At 43.5% G+C, this 15,510-nt stretch overlaps 2 protein-coding genes across 5 annotated transcripts in view; one reads left to right on the forward strand and one right to left on the reverse strand.

Moving 5' to 3' along the window:
- CNOT3 (CCR4-NOT transcription complex subunit 3) overlaps nucleotides 1-3,953 on the forward strand; it is a 41,134-nt gene extending 37,181 nt beyond the window's left edge. For all 4 annotated transcript variants that reach the window (XM_060780397.2, XM_060780399.2, XM_060780398.2 and 1 more), the window contains one exon: nucleotides 2,687-3,953. In XM_060780397.2, coding sequence (XP_060636380.2) covers nucleotides 2,687-2,785 — 99 coding nt within the window. In that variant the 3' untranslated portion in view covers nucleotides 2,786-3,953. The remainder of the gene's footprint in view (nucleotides 1-2,686) is intronic.
- Nucleotides 3,954-4,017: 64 nt separating this feature from the next.
- On the reverse strand, nucleotides 4,018-13,842 carry LENG1 (leukocyte receptor cluster member 1). Its single transcript, XM_060780404.2, has 4 exons — nucleotides 13,610-13,842; nucleotides 9,511-9,684; nucleotides 8,705-8,961; nucleotides 4,018-7,069 (listed from the first exon to the last, which is right to left on the reverse strand). The coding sequence occupies exons 1-4, from the start codon at nucleotides 13,739-13,741 to the stop codon at nucleotides 6,850-6,852; spliced, it is 783 nt and encodes a 260-aa protein (XP_060636387.2). The 5' UTR covers nucleotides 13,742-13,842; the 3' UTR covers nucleotides 4,018-6,849.
- Between the last annotated feature and the right edge of the window lie 1,668 nt (nucleotides 13,843-15,510).

Raw genomic sequence — 15,510 nt, forward strand, 5'->3', positions numbered from 1 at the left:
TTTTTTAACTCTTAGTGTCAACTTGTAGAGAGTGTTAAGTATGCAGTGAGTAATGATATCCAGAGTCAAGAAAGAAACAAAGTTCCCAAACAGCCATTATTTTTTTAAATTGGAATAGCTACCTCATTTTGCAAAATTCTGCAATTCCTTTACCATGAAATAAAGATAAAAAGCCATGTGAAATAATATTGTGATAACTTTCTTATATGACAGACATTTGGCTTCTCTCTTGGCTTTGTTTTCTTTCAAATGCCTCTTCCCTTCTTTGGTTGAAAGGTCTCAGAGAATTCTCTCTAGGATGGGAATAAGCAGCTGTGCAAGGGACTCCTTTATGGCCTGCAAACCTCCCCTGAGCATGCCAAAATATCTCTTTTTTTCCTTCAATTTCTCTTCCAAAATGACAAAGAAGTAATTTTGTATTGGAAGAGAAATGAAGGGAAAAGTAAGTGGTTGGAAGAGTCTGGTAAGGATCAAATACTGTTTTGTGTTTGCTTGGATTTTGAAAGGCCTAAAGCACAATTTATTGATGCTTGTCACCTATATACACCACATTCTTTTGAAAAGCCCAGGGAAGACATGAGTGGGGTATTGGGAGCTGGCTGTGTCCTGCAATTTCCCAACCCCAGTTGTAGTAAATACAAAACTCAGTGAAGCTTTGGTTGATGCCATCTTCCAGAAAGCAGAGGCATGTGATCCTAGCACATCCCTTCATGTCATCAAAGTTGGAGAAGGGGGATTATGGGTTTTGTGAAGTGGAGCCTGCCTCAATTCCCCAACAAACAACATAAATATTTTTGGGTTGCTGTGAGTTTTCCGAGCTGTATGACCATGTTCCAGAAGCATTCTCTCCTGACGTTTCACCCACATCTATGGCAGGTATCTTCAGAGGTTGAGGGGTCTGTTAGAAACTAGGCAAGTGGGGTTTATACAGGGTGAGGCAGCATAACTTCCTTTTTTTCAAAACTTAATAAAACCCATTGTATAAATCAGAATTTTTTAATTTTTTTTATAATGTAGGTGCATACCTAAAGTTTTGTTTTATGTAGTTTTGAAGATCAAATTAGGTAGGTGACATCCCCCATTCTCCATACACTGAGTAAACAGATTTCTGGCGTTTGTCATGAGTCTTGCCACCATAGCAGGCGTTATGTTGGCAATTTCTACCTGGATGTTGATCTTCAAATCTTGTAGGGTCCTTGGACGGTTCACATAAACACAGGATTTCAAAAAACCCCATAGAAAAAAAAATCACAAGGGGCCAAATCTGGAGAGCGTGCCGGCCACTCCAAATCTGCTCGAAAAGTAGGCCTCAATGGCTAAAGCATGCTCCTCACTGTTCCAATGCATGATGGCGACTGAACTGTGTCAGGACAAAACTTTATACTCCCGCCTCTCTAGCGAGACCACTAGCACTCCGCTACGTCTTGAACCGACTGAATGGTGTACATTTTAAAAAGGAAGTTATGCTTCCTCACCCTGTATATCTGTGGAATGTCCAGGGTGGGAGAACGAACTCTGGTCTGCTTGAGGCAGGTGTGAATCTTGCAACTGGCCACCATGATTAGCATTTAATGGCCTTGCAGGTTCAATGCATGGCTGTTTGCTGCCTGGGGGAATCCTTTGTTGGGAGGTGTTAGCTGACCCTAATTGATTCTTGTCTGTAATTCCCCTGTAGTTTGAATGTTCCTCTTTATTTACTGTCCTGATTTTAGAGGTTTTTTAATTACGGTTAGCCAGATTTTCTTCATTTTCATGGTTTCCCTTTTGTTGAAATTGTCCATATGTTTGTGGATTTCAGTGGCTTTTCTGTGTAGTCTGACATGGTGGTTATTAAAGTAGTCCATCATTTCTGTGTTCTCAAATAATATGCTGTGTCCAGGTTGGTTCATTAAGTGCTCTACTATGGCTGACTTGAATTAGTCTGCAGTATCTTTCATGTTCCTTGATTCGTGTTTGGGCGCTGCTGCGTTTGGAGGACTCTATGTAGACTTGTCCACAGCTGCATGGTATATTTATTTATTACTGTGCTTGTATACCGCCGTTTCTCAGCCTAAATTGGCGACTCAACGCGGTTTACAACAGTACAACAAACAACAATATTCAGTTTAAAACCATAAAAAACAACATACACAATACACAATATTGGCCCGTCAATAATAATCCAATGCATCTCTTAACTAAAATCATAATCCAATTTCATCGTCCATATTACCAATCCTTTAGTCATCAGTTCATTGTACCAAATTAACCGAATGCCTGTTCGAACATCCAGGTCTTCAATCTTTTTCGAAACACCATCAGCGAGGGGGCTGATCTTACCTCCATGGGAAGGGCGTTCCAAAGCCGAGGGGCCACCACAGAAAAGGCCCTGTCTCTCGTCCCCGCCAGCCGCACCTGTGAAGCAGGCTGGATAGAGAGCAGGGCCTCCCCAGAAGATCTTAGGGTCCTGGTGGGCTGATAGGCAGAGATACGTTCGGATAGGTAGGTTGGGCCAGAACCGTTTAGTGCTTTAAAGGCCAACGCCAGCACTTATGGTAGACTCCTGCAGTAGGCACATGATGGAAGGCATGAGCTACTCCTTGCCTTCCAGTTTGACCCTTAGCACAGGTTCTGAAGTGTTCATAGTGATTGGGATAAAGCTATCCTTTCAGTACAAATCCTTTCTAAGCGACCTGTTTCTCCCCAGGGCACTTACATCTACTTCGACTATGAGAAATGGGGCCAGCGCAAAAAGGAAGGTTTCACCTTTGAATACCGCTACCTGGAAGACCGGGACCTGCAGTGATGCCCTGGGGCCAGCAGGAGGTGCCAAGCCTTTCTTCCAGAGACAGCTGCGGTGCGGCGAGACTCCATCTTCCCGCCTCCCGCACATCACGATCCTGGGGGGACGGGGGCCAGCCGCACGTTTAAAAAATGCATGCAAGTTTTAAAAGTGACCGCGGGACGGAGGAGGGGCAGCGGCAGCGGGGTTCTCCTCTGCCTTTATTTCCCATGTTCTCTTCTGCCTGCAAAGTGTATGAAGAGGTCAGGAAAAAAGTGGGGAAATGCTCTTCATGTGCATCACATTTGGGTGCGAAAGTGGAGATTAAAAAAAAAAATTTTTTTTTTTGAGAATCTCACCGAAGAAGTGACTTTCCCCAAATCTCCATTTTTGTGTGTGTCCTGAATCAGAGAATTTGAATCCCATTCCCATTGCAGTGAACTCAAACCCACCCCATCCAGTTTGCTTTTTCCCACTTTTAGGCATAGACCTCACACCTTATTTGGCTACCATAATGTGCCCTAGTGATATTAAGGCATAGAGCCCCATAACAACTTCTGGTGTTGGGAACATCTCATGGTGAGTTTACTCCAAACTGAGCCCATTTGTTATGGCTGAAAATGACAAAAATGCAAATAACAAATTGGTTATAAATTGTAGAAGCTAGCCTGAAAGGAGAGCCCTGCAACAAATATTTTTGATGGACAGGCAAAGTCTGTCGCCAGTAGAAGAACTGCGATAACGTTCACTTCCTTTTGTTAAGGGGTATTCTTGGGGAGTATGAAATGTCCACCATCCCCTCATATCTCCTGATTTAGAAGAGTCCTGAAATTTCTTTTCCCGACTGAACTTGGATTTAGCCAAGTCTACTCTCCCACAAGCTGCTGCTTCTCTCTTTCTTTTTCCCCCTTTCCAAAAAACGTTGTCATCGCCCCGAATTTGGTATGAGCTCGTATGTATTCTGCTGCTCCTCCCACAGAGAGCCCTCCCCCTTGATGACTTGCAATTTATTCCAAATTGGAGGGGAAAGATTTGGGGAAACCCAGGGGGAGGTGGGAAGATTGCTACGTTCCTCCCATCTCCTTAACCATCCCCCTGAACTGGAGCACCCCGCCCACGCCGCTGTTAAGATATTTTTTCGTAAGCCTATTTTCGTTTTGGAAAATATTTATGAATAAATAGTTTTATATGAGTGTTCTTCTTCTCTTGTAGAGAAAGGGGAGATAAAATGCACAGAGGGAGGTGGGACAAAACAATGTATTTTGCTTTTTATTTGTACGTCTGTGAAGTTAAAGGCTGCAACTCAGGATGACTTGATAAAGCAAAAAGTACCATATACCTCAAGGCTACATTGCTCAATTGTATAGGGCTGTGCTTAAAAACACCAATGTTTCATCTTGTCTTGACGTATAAAGCATGCATCAACATAAAAGTGCTGGCATCCTACTTCTGCTTGACTATAAATTTTGCCAGCCGAGCCATTGGCAGGCATTGTTTTCACCCTTCCAAATATGCACAAAAGCTAGAAATCTACAAGAAAGGAAATTCCATCTGAACATTATGAAGAACTTCCTGACTGTGAGAGCTGTTCAGCCGTGGAACACTCTGCCCCTGAGTGTGGTAGAGGCTCCTCCTTTGGAAGCTTTTAAACAGAGGCTGGATGGCCATCTGTTAAGGGTGCTTTGAATGCAACTTTCCTGCTTCTTGGACAGGTTGGACTGGATGGCCCATGAGGTTTCTTCCAACTCTGATTCTATGTTTATTTTTAAATACAGGGTGAGATAGGAGCCTTTTTAATGGGTTCCCAGTCAGCCTTACCCTGCTATCCAAACACACTGATTGATGTATTCACTTTTTAAACTCTAGTAAATTTCCAACTTTGGTTAAAGGGTGTAAAGCAGGCATGGGCAAACTTCGGCCCCTGAGGTGTTTTGGACTTCAACTCCCACAAGTCCTAACAGCCTAAGGCCCTTTCCTTAAGCAGCTGAGAGGGGAAAGGAAGGGGCCTGAGACTGTTAGGACTTGAAGTCCAAAACACCTGGAAGGCCCATGTCTGGTGTAAAGGAATTTACTAAAAACTGCATTGTATATGGATGCCCTACTTTTTTAAGCAGAGTAACTTAGCAGGCTCCAAGAAATAGGATATGAATGTTGGGCAAGTGGGCTTATTAGGAAAAGACCCTGCTCATAGACATACAGCAGAGTAACTTATTAGCAGCAGTGTGACCCAACACCAGTAGCCCAAGGTGAGGAAAAGAACAACAACATATACAGACCAATGTTATCTCATCCATAGGAGAGTTTTCGTTATAGTAAAATAATATGGTTGTACTATTTACAATAACTAGGTTTCCATAACAGAAATAAACAAATACATAGTAGCTTTACACACAGCAGCCTTCACACTGGAGCTTTCTCTCATGAGGCTTTTCTCACACATGGCTCTCATATCACGCCTTCCGCATACTGTGAGACCAGCCATGCAGAGAAGCCTCCTCACACAGACTGAGGTGTTCCCTCACTGAGGCAAACTAACACAAACAGGCTTCAGCCTACTCACCCTCCTTAGGGTGGTGCTAGCTTTGGCCTACTAACTTTCAGTGCTAGACTCACACTTTTGCCATCAAAAATACCCAGTTAATTTTTAATATTTCTGACAAGAAATGCCATTTGGTTTATTGGCCGCACAAAATCATTTTTTTGTGAATTCTAGAAATTTGTCTGATCTCTTTGAAATATACAAGCCCTATACTGGAACTCCAGCTAATGGGAAATTTAGAAAGGATTTTTATTTGAACAATTTGGTCTTTGAGCCCAAAGATTCAAGAGAGCGTTTGATAAACGGAACAAGTACCACGCAATGAGGGGACAGTAATCTCAAAATAACCAGCTAAGGGGAATAAACAAGATGAATTGGGATTCTTAGCACAACAAAACAGTTATGATGTAATAGGCACCACTGAAACTTGGTGGGATGAGTCCTATAATTGGAATATAGTAATGGAGGGGTAGCATTAAATGTTAAGCATGTTTACACCTGTGAAGAGATACAGGACTTCAATCCTGACAGGTTAAGAGCATCTGGATAAGAATTAAGGGAGTGAGAACTGTAAAAGATGTTGTGGGGGTCTACTACAGACCTCCAAGCCAAACTGAGAACCTGGATAAAGCCTTCCTTGAACAGATGAGCAAACATACAGAAAGAAAAGACATAGTATTAATGGGAGATTTCAACTATTCTGATATGCGTTGGAAAACAAACTCTGCCATAAATTGTTTATTCGTTCAGTCGCTTCCGACTCTTAGTGCCCTCATGGACCAGCCTGCGCCAGAGCTGTTGGCCGTCACCACCCCCAGCTCCTTCAGAGTCCATTTTCCCCAGCATCATTGACTTGACTAAGCTTTCCTGTCTTATTATGTGACCAAAGTACTTTATCTTTGCCTCTAATATGTCCTTCCCTCCAATGAGCAGTCGGGCTTTATTTCCTGACAAAGTCCAACAAATTCCTCACTTTTCTTGCAAATAATTTTACTGTCCAGAAGGTGGAAGAAGCAACAAAGCAATCATCTATTCTGGATCTGATCTTAACAAATGCTGAGGACCTGGTAAATGGAGAGGAAATGGTGGGATCCTTTGGGGGGAGTTTCCTTCACCTGCACAATCAAATTCAAAACAATTAATTATGCACCTATTATATTTGTCACCCAGTTGAAATCCATATTTGAAATGCCAGTTACGGAGCAATACAATACTCTGAGCAGATCATCCCTGGCATATAACAACAACAATTAAAAAACACAAACATTGCAAAAATTCAACAAATACAAATATTTATATAAAAGATCCACATTAAAACTGCATTTCTATAGAGTTGATAAGGTGAGAAAACCCACCAGTCTCTCTTCTGCAGATGATGTGTCCATGTGGTATGTTGCAAGAGCCAGCACAAAAGGCTATCCAGAAGAAAAAAAATGATTTAATGTTTCCACTTTTCTTCATACTATAGCTTACAAGAAGGGAAAATGCAGCTTTTCCCCAACAAACTGCCTTGCGATTATCTCACTGATAACAGCTGGGACAGACCACCTCACTGTGATTCCCAGACCCTCTTCCTTGCCAGCTGAGGGTGGAATTGGGAGTTGTAACCACGTTTCCTGTCATCCTGCTCCTCTTCTGCTTCCTGCGGCTGGAGCGTTCCTGCTCTCTGGGCCAAAAGAGACTCGGCACGCACTCGCTCTGCCTTCTCACGACGCAACCGTTCCTGACGGAGCTGCTCCAAAGGGGATGATGCAGATGAAGATGCAGGCCTGTACCAGGAAAGACCACAGATAAGTGAGAGGAAAAAACTGAAATATGCAAGGGACCCATTGAACTTTTGCAATTTTTAGCTGCCTAGTTGGAGCAAGAAGGTTTATGTTTAAATAAGGCCTTTGTTTTTCCTTGAGATGTTTTCATGCCATCTTGTGCTTTCATGCATCTTTGCACTCTTAACGGGCTCCTGTGGTCATGCTGCAGGAGACAAGGAAGGCTGCTCTTTTCAAATCAAAAGAGGTGAGAATAATAGTTCATGGGCAGACCACTGGTGTTGCATGTTGAAAGAGAAAGTTTGATCCTGGCACTTCCAGTTACAAAAGGTAGAGGAGGCAAAGGATGGGAAAGAGCCCTAGATTAGAAAGACAAAATGCTGGGCTAGATATCCAAATGATACAAGACAATTTCCTAAAATACAGACTTCACACCCTACAAGCTTAGTGACATGAAAAGTTCATTCAACTGATATCCTATTTTTCTTCTGTCACTAAACCTGAGATGGCAGCATGCCTAACCGTCCAGGAGGATGGGGAGGGCTCCTGGATCTAACAGCTTCAGCAAGAGTATTTGTTGTATACCTCTAGGCTAAGAGGCTAGAACAGCTGCTCAAGGCAGAAAGGACAATGACAAGACAAAAACAAGAGTTCAGTCAATTTAAATTGAAATGGAACTTGTCAGAGGAGCAGTTTGTGACAGCCAGTCGATAATCCATGGAGTAAACACGATCCACAGCCAAAAAGGAGTGAGTCCCGTGTCATTCTTGCAGCACTGGACTACTTGCTGCAATTCCCTTACTAACCAGTCAGACAACTATGTCATAGTGACTGGAAATTTTATTTAGGATCCAACTCTCAATTCATGCTCACCCAGCAGATCAAGGAAACTGTCTTGAGGAACTATGTCATAATTAATTTAGGTACCATTGACTTCAAGAATGGCTGAAGTGTTGTCTTTTCCCATCATTCTGATGAAGTGCTGCTAAGTCTCCCTGTGATAGCTAAACTCAAGGAAGTAATGGGAAACCACAAACAAACATTCCCTTACACTTACTGGTGATCTAGGTGAAATGGGAGTTTGTGTGGGTGCATAGATGTACACACAATCATTTTTTTTCTTTTCAAGCAAGCTGCACCCAAAAGGAAGAGATCTATTATGTTGTTCATTCATTCAGTTCATTCATTCAGTCACTCTTCGTGACCTCATGGACCAGCCCGCATCAGAGCTCCCTGTTGGCTGTCACCACCCCCAGCTCCTTCAAGGTCAATCCAGTCACTTCAAGGATGCCAGCCATCCATCCATCTTGCCCTTGGTTGGCCCTTCTTCCTTTTTCCTTCCATTTTCCCCAGCATAATTGTCTTCTCTAAGCTTTCCTTTCTTCTCATGATGTGGCCAAAGTACTTCATCTTGGCCTCTACTATCCTTCCCTCTAATGAGCAATTGGGCTTTATTTCCTGAAGTATGGTCTATTATAAATTCTCCTAATTCATTACTCACAACTTTTCCTGCCTAGGGCTGACATTTTTTTGGACCACACAGGGTCAACTAGCTGGAAAGGAATGGCAGTGTTTACCATCTTCCCATTATCCTCCATCCTGGCAACCAAAAGATAACACATGCACCAAAGTACTCACCTGACAGCCAGGTTTCCTTTCTCTTTCCCCCTGCGTTCCTCTTTTTCTTTCTTTCCTTCTTTCTTGTGGGAACCTTTCTTCTTCCGCAAGTGCTTCTCCATTTCCAAAAGAGGGTCCAGCTTTCCTTTCAGCTTCTCATCCTTGACAACAGCTTTGTCTCGTTCTGGCGCCTCCTGATACCAAGGACGATTGGTCTGGGCCTCTGCTGCACTCTGGCCCAAGTAAGTGAGGATGCCCAGAGCTTTTTCCTGTCGCTCCTGAGAGGGAGTGAAAGAATCCAGAGGTGTCACTCTACTGTATGCAGCTGGCATCACAGCTGTAAGGATGATCTCTGTGAACTACACGTTGTTGCTCCTCTTTTACAAAAGAGAAAATCCCATCTAGGCCAAAACTTGGAAAAAGTAATTTTCGATAACAGTTCCCAGATTCCTTCAATCACCCATGGCTGAGTGGCTGGAGATCGCACCCATGCTATTAACCTCAGCACCAAATTTCTCTAGACTAATGAACCTCAGTGCAGAATACCTTTCCCCCCATACCATTCATTTAAACATGACCACTAACTAGTTATAATCCTTGCCACTATTATCTTGGGTGCCTTTTTTGAAACTGTGGAGAAAGGAAATAAATACAACTTCCACCAGCTCAGAGCCTTTCATCCTCCTGGGTCTGCAGGAAAGAGGAAACAAAGCCTTCACAAGCTTCCTTGTCCTGCACCCCTTTCAAGGTGTTAAGCTGCTTTGGGTCCTCTGCTGAAAGAAAGGCAGGAGTGAAATCAATACAAATAAATGAATAACCCATCTTACCTTTTCTTTCCTCTTCTCTTCCTCATATTCTTTGTTGCCACTCTCCTGCAACTCTTGAAATAGGTTGAGATGGCCTGTGGGTGTTTCCAAGCTTAAAGGGACCAGCTCTGAGTCTTTGTCATGACTTCCTGGGGCTGAGAGGCGTGCTTTCTTGCGCAGGAAATCGGTTCGAGCCTAGGAGAACAGAAGGAAATTATTTGCCCTTGTAGCAATTTAAATATCTGAAAAGATATCACGTTGAGGAGGGGGAAAGCTTGTTTTCTACTGTTCTGGAGACAAGGACACAATGAAGCAATGGATTCAAATGGCACGAAAAGAGATTCCACCTAAACATCAGGAAGAGCTTCCTAATAGTAAGAGCTGTAAGGCAGTGGAGAGTCCGATGGATATCAGTACATTTTGGGGGGATATAAGTAATTTTTATAATAATAAATACATACTACAAACACATTTGCTAACAATTACAGTCAAATGAGACATACTTAGTTCTGCAGTATTTACAATGCTTGCAACATTTACATTTTCTAAATCATTAGTTATAAAACGAGCTGCAATATTCCTTCAGTTTTTCTTTCTTCTTTGGTTTCAATTACAAATACAGTTGTAGTTACAAATACAATTGCAAATTTATATATATCTCAGTTAATATGTATCAAACTTTTCAAAATTTTCTTTTGTATTATATATGTCTATATATAAAATCTACAACCCTTCAGGTGATCCCCGGTGTGGTCTCTGCTAGCCAGGGAGAGAGTTTTTACCATTGGTTAGAGGCCATTCTGCCTCTAACTGCGCTCTAACTGGAGGTCAGCTGGCACCAGCAGTGCTGTGGAATTCGAAGAGGCACGAATGGAGGGCAAAAGGGAGAAACGTGCCAAAAGGAAGGCGCGTCAAGCCAACCCTGACCGGGACTGCCTTCCACCTGGAAACTCCTCACTGCAGGAGGAGATGTGGGTCAAGAATAGGGCTCCACAGCCACCTACGGACCTACTGCCAAGACACCACATCTGGAAGACCATCATCCTCGAGCTACAAGGGGTCGCCTAAGCAAGAGGTAACATTTGCTGGGTTTTGAGTTGTTATTTCTCAACATCTCTGGAAAACCAGGGTCAGGAGAACATACAAGTTCATCAACCTTGTTGTTGACCAAGGAACATCCTAAAAGGCCTCTCAAGTGTTCCCAGGTTGTCTCTCTTCCTCTTCCTTGGTGTTGACGTGGCCCCCGGTTTCCAGCTCCATTCCAGAGGCCACTGCCTCCCAAGATCGGAGCGCCAAGTCCGGCCAGTCAAAGATGACAGCCACCTTTTGCCAGGCCTCTTTGGCCAAAGGGCAGTCCCTGATGAAATGCTAGGTGGTCTCCCTAGGCTCGCTTCCAGCATCACAGGCTTGTTTCTGACACAGAAGTCTGGGACAAACTTGTTATTTTTCTGCCAGCCATGGTCAGTTGTCCTTCAAATACAGTAGAATCTCGCTTATCCAACCTTCGCTTATCCAACATTCTGTATTATCCAACGCTGTCTGCCTCCTGCTCGGATCCACAGGTGAGGGAAGTGGAGTGTATATTTACCTGTGCAATATTTATTTATTTCCTATATTTATACCCGGCCCTTCTAACCCCTGAGGGGGGGACTCAGGGCAACCTCACAAACACCATACGGTGTCATCATAATAAAACAACAACACATTAAAATATTAAAACAATAATTAAAACAATTGATTAACACACACCTATTAAAATCAGAGTCTAAAATCCAGTCTGGGTGTTAAAATCTTCTTTTACTTTTTGCTCTCTAATTGAATGCTTGGTCCCAAAGTCAGGTCTTGATTTTTCTTCTAAAAGACAGGAGGGAGGTGGCCATTCTGATGTCCTATGATGAGCCCTATGAGGAGCGGTTTAAAGAGCTGGGCATGTTTAGCCTGAAGAAGAGAAGGCTGAGAGGAGATATGATAGCCATGTATAAATATGTGAGAGGAAGTCACAGGGAGGAGGGAGCAAACTTGTTCTCTGCTTCCTTGGAGACTAGGACGCAGAACAATGGCTTCAAACTACAAGAAAGGAGATTCCATCTGAACATTAGGAAGAACTTCCTGACTGTGAGATCTGTTTAAAATTTTAATCATTACATTTGGCCTGGCCTTAGTTTTAAATGTGTCATGGTGTTATTGTCTAATATTTATTGCTATTGTTTTAATGTTTACTGCTTGCTTTATGAGTTTATTTATTGTTGTATTTGTTATGCTGTTGTTTTATTGATGTGTTGGGCCTCGGCCTCCTATAAGCCGCACCGACTCCTTCGGGAGATGTTAGTGGGGTATAAATAAAGGTTCATTTTATTATTATTATTATTATTATTATTATTATCATTATTATTATTATTATTATTATTCAGCTGTGGAATTCTCTACCCCAGAGTGTGGTGGAGGCTCCTTCTTTGGAAGCTTTTAAACAGAGGCTGGATGGCCATCTGTCAGGGGTGCTTTGAATGCAATATTCCTGCTTCTTGGCAGGGGGTTGGACTGGATGGCCCATGAGACCTCTTCCAACTCTATGATTCTATGATGTTACTGGGGAGAGCGTTCCATAGACGGGGGGGGGGGGGGGGGCACTGATGAGAAGGTCCTGTCCCTTGTTCCCACCGATCGCGTTTGCAGTGTCGGTAGGGTCGAGAGCAGGGCCTCTCCAGATGATCTTAAGGTTCGTGATGGTTTGTACCAGGAGATATGTTCGGACAGTAATGTCCAGGGTGGGAGAAAGAAAGCGCCCTTGTCTGTTTTGGTGCTAAATTCATAAATACAGTAATTATTACATAACGTTGCTGTGTTTTGAACAGCTATTTCTGTCCATTTGTTGTAAAACATCATGTTTTGGTGCTTAATTTGTAAAATCCTAATAGGCTTTTCCTTGTTGTTGTTGATTCGTTCAGTCGTCTCCGACTCTTCGTGACCTCATGGACCAGCCCACGCCAGAGCTGCCTGTCGGCCGTCACCACCCCCAGCTCCTTCAAGGTCAGTCCAGTCACTTCAAGGATGCCATCCATCCATCTTGCCCTTGGTCGGCCCCTCTTCCTTTTACCTTCCACTTTCCCCAGCATAATTGTCTTCTCTAGGCTTTGCTGTCTCCTCATGATGTGGCCAAAGTACTTCAACTTCGTCTCTAGTATCCTTCCCTCCAATGAGCAGTTGGGCTTTATTTCCTGGAGGATGGACTGGTTGGATCTTCTCGCAGTCCAAGGCACTCTCAGCACTTTCCTCCAACACCACAGCTCAAAAGCATCTATCTTCCTTCGCTCAGCCTTCCCTAAGGTCCAGCTCTCACATCCATAGGTTACTACAGGGAATACCATGGCTTTGACTAGGCCGATCTTTGTTGCCAGTGTGATGTCTCTACTCTTCACTATTTTATCGAGATTGGTCATTGCTCTCCTCCCAAGAAGTAAGCGTCTTCTGATTTCCTGGCCACAGTTTGCATCTGCAGTCATCTTTGCACCTAGAAATACAAAGTCTGTCACGGCCTCCACATTTTCTCCCTCTATTTTCCAGTTGTCAACCATTCTTGTTGCCATAATCTTGGTTTTTTTGATGTTTAGCAGGCTTTTCCTTAATCTCTCCTTATCCAACATTATACCAGCCCATTAATGTTGGATAAGTGAGACTCTACTGTAGTATATTAGATGGTAAAACCTCCATCGAAATGTCCCACAGACTGAAATGGGAGTCTCCTTCTCTGTGGAGGTTTTTAAGCAGAGACTGGATGGCCATCTGTTGGAGATGCTTTGATTGTGTGCAAAGCATCACATTCCTAACAGCCTCAGGCCCTTTCCTTTTCCCCCTCAGCTGAGGGGGAAAAGGAAGGGGCCTGAGGCTGTTAGGAATAGCGGGAGTTGGAGTCCAAAACACCTGGAGGAAGGCCCAACTTTGCTCATGCCTCTCCCTTCATTCATTCTCTTCCAAACCCCGCCCATTCGAACTAGCTCGGGGACGCATGCGCAATAAAATGCTATTTTTTAATGTCATGAGTTATAGGAAAACAGCGCATGCGCGGCGCTGCCCCGAGCACAACCGTTGTCCCTTTTGCGCATGCGCCGTAGAAGCAACTTACCTCCTGTTCCGCGAGCAGGACTCGGGCCTCTTTCTTCCTCCGCTGCTCCTCGGCCTCCGCTTCGTCCCGCCTCACGCGGGCCACGTTGTCCTTGTTCCGTACGTGCCATGACTTTTTCGGGAGGATATTCATCCTCGCTGTTTTCCCTACGCCGTCCTTCGGAACGCTGAGGCTCCCTCTCGCTGCTGCCTCACACTTCCGGGATCTGTATCTCTTTTCTGATTGGTGGGATCCTTCTCAGGGGCGTGGCCTACTTTGTGTGTATCTCTGGCGCCCCTTCTGGACGGCCTGAGTATTGTTTTCCAAATTTCTTTTTTTTAATTTTTTTCCAGGGAACTTTCCACACAGCCCTATATCCCAGAATATCAATCCCACATTGAGTGTGGATTTAGATAACCCAGTTCAAAGCAGATATTGTGGGATTTTCTGCTTTGATATTCTGGGATATAGGGCTGTGTGGAAGGGCCCCAGATCTCACAATGTATGTCTCTTTCACACAGCTATATAACCCAGAATATCAAGGCAGATAATCCACAATATGAGGAGCCCCCAGTGACACAATGGGTTAAACCCTTTTGCCGGCAGGACTGCTGACCAAAAGGTCGACCATTCAAATCCGGGGAGTGTGGTGAGCTCCTGTCTGTCAGCTCCAGCTTCCAATGCAGGGACATTATTTATTTATTTATTTATTATTTTGCTTCCGATATTTCTACCCCGTCTCTTGGCCTGCATCAATAGGAGCATAGTGTCTAGATCTAGGGAAGTAATGCTACCCCTCTATTCTGCTTTGGTTAGACCACACCTGGAATATTGTGTCCAACTCTGGGCACCACAATTCAAGAGAGATATTGACAAGCTTGAATGTGTCCAGAGGAGAGCGACTAAAATGATAAAAGGTCTGGAGAACAAGCCCTATGAGGAGCGGTTTAAGGAGCTGGGCATGTTTAGCCTGAAGAAGAGAAGGCTGAGAGGGGATATGATAGCCATGTATAAATATGTGAGAAGAAGCCACAGGGAGGAGGGAGCAAGCTTGTTTTCTGCTTCCCTGGAGACTAGGACGCGGAACAATGGCTTCAAACTACAAGAGAAGAGATTCCATCTGAACATGAGGAAGAACTTCCTGACTGTGAGAGCTGTTCAGCAGTGGAACTCTCTGCCCCAGAGTGTGGTGGAGGCTCCTTCTTTGGAAGCTTTTAAACAGAGGCTGGATGGCCATCTGTCAGGGGTTATTTGAATGCAATATTCCTGCTTCTTGGCAGAATGGGGTTGGACTGGATGGCCCAGGAGGTCTCTTCCAATTCTTTGATTCTATGATTCTATGATTCTCTATCCCTGAAGGGGGACTCAGCATGGCTTAAATTTGGCAGCGATTTGATGCCACTACAAACAAACAATTACAATAATACAACCATTAAATATATATAAAGCATTAATTAAAACAGTACATAAAGCATTGATTAAAACAATAAACAGTATCATCAGCTGTCATGCCATTCCAGTCAATTTCCAACCAAAGTGCTAATTAAGTCTGCTGTCCAAAAGCCTGGTCCCAAAACCGCGATTTCAGTTTCTTCCCCTGGGCAACGTCTTTGTAGAAGGCCAATTAGCTCACACCAAAAGCGACTTGCAGTTTCTCAAGTCGCTCCTGACACCCCCCAAAAAAATTCCACAATATCTGCATTGAATGGAATATCTGAGTCCACACTGTAAGATAATCCAGTTCAATGTGGGTTTTATACAACTGTGTGGAAGGAGCCATAATTACCTTAAAAATTTGAAATTTTCACATCTTATATCTCAGTGTTCAAATTCTGCATTGTGATTTAGAACATGAATGCTTCATTTTCTGTTTATTTATTTATTCATTCTAATAATGCATCATACATTTAGGGCCAAGATTT

Source organism: Anolis sagrei, chromosome 6, assembly GCF_037176765.1.
Source record: "Anolis sagrei isolate rAnoSag1 chromosome 6, rAnoSag1.mat, whole genome shotgun sequence".
In the NCBI taxonomy this organism is placed as follows: domain Eukaryota; kingdom Metazoa; phylum Chordata; class Lepidosauria; order Squamata; family Dactyloidae; genus Anolis; species Anolis sagrei.

Excerpts from the sequence above, each read along its gene's own strand:
- LENG1 (XM_060780404.2), bottom strand. The coding sequence starts at position 13,741 with ATGAATATCCTCCCGAAAAAGTCATGGCACGTACGGAACAAGGACAAC. Across the intron at positions 9,685-13,609 it reads TCCTGCTCGCGGAACAGGAG|GCTCGAACCGATTTCCTGCG; the intron begins GTAAGTTGCTTC and ends CTGTTCTCCTAG. Across the intron at positions 7,070-8,704 it reads AAAGGAAACCTGGCTGTCAG|GCCTGCATCTTCATCTGCAT; the intron begins GTGAGTACTTTG and ends TTCCTGGTACAG.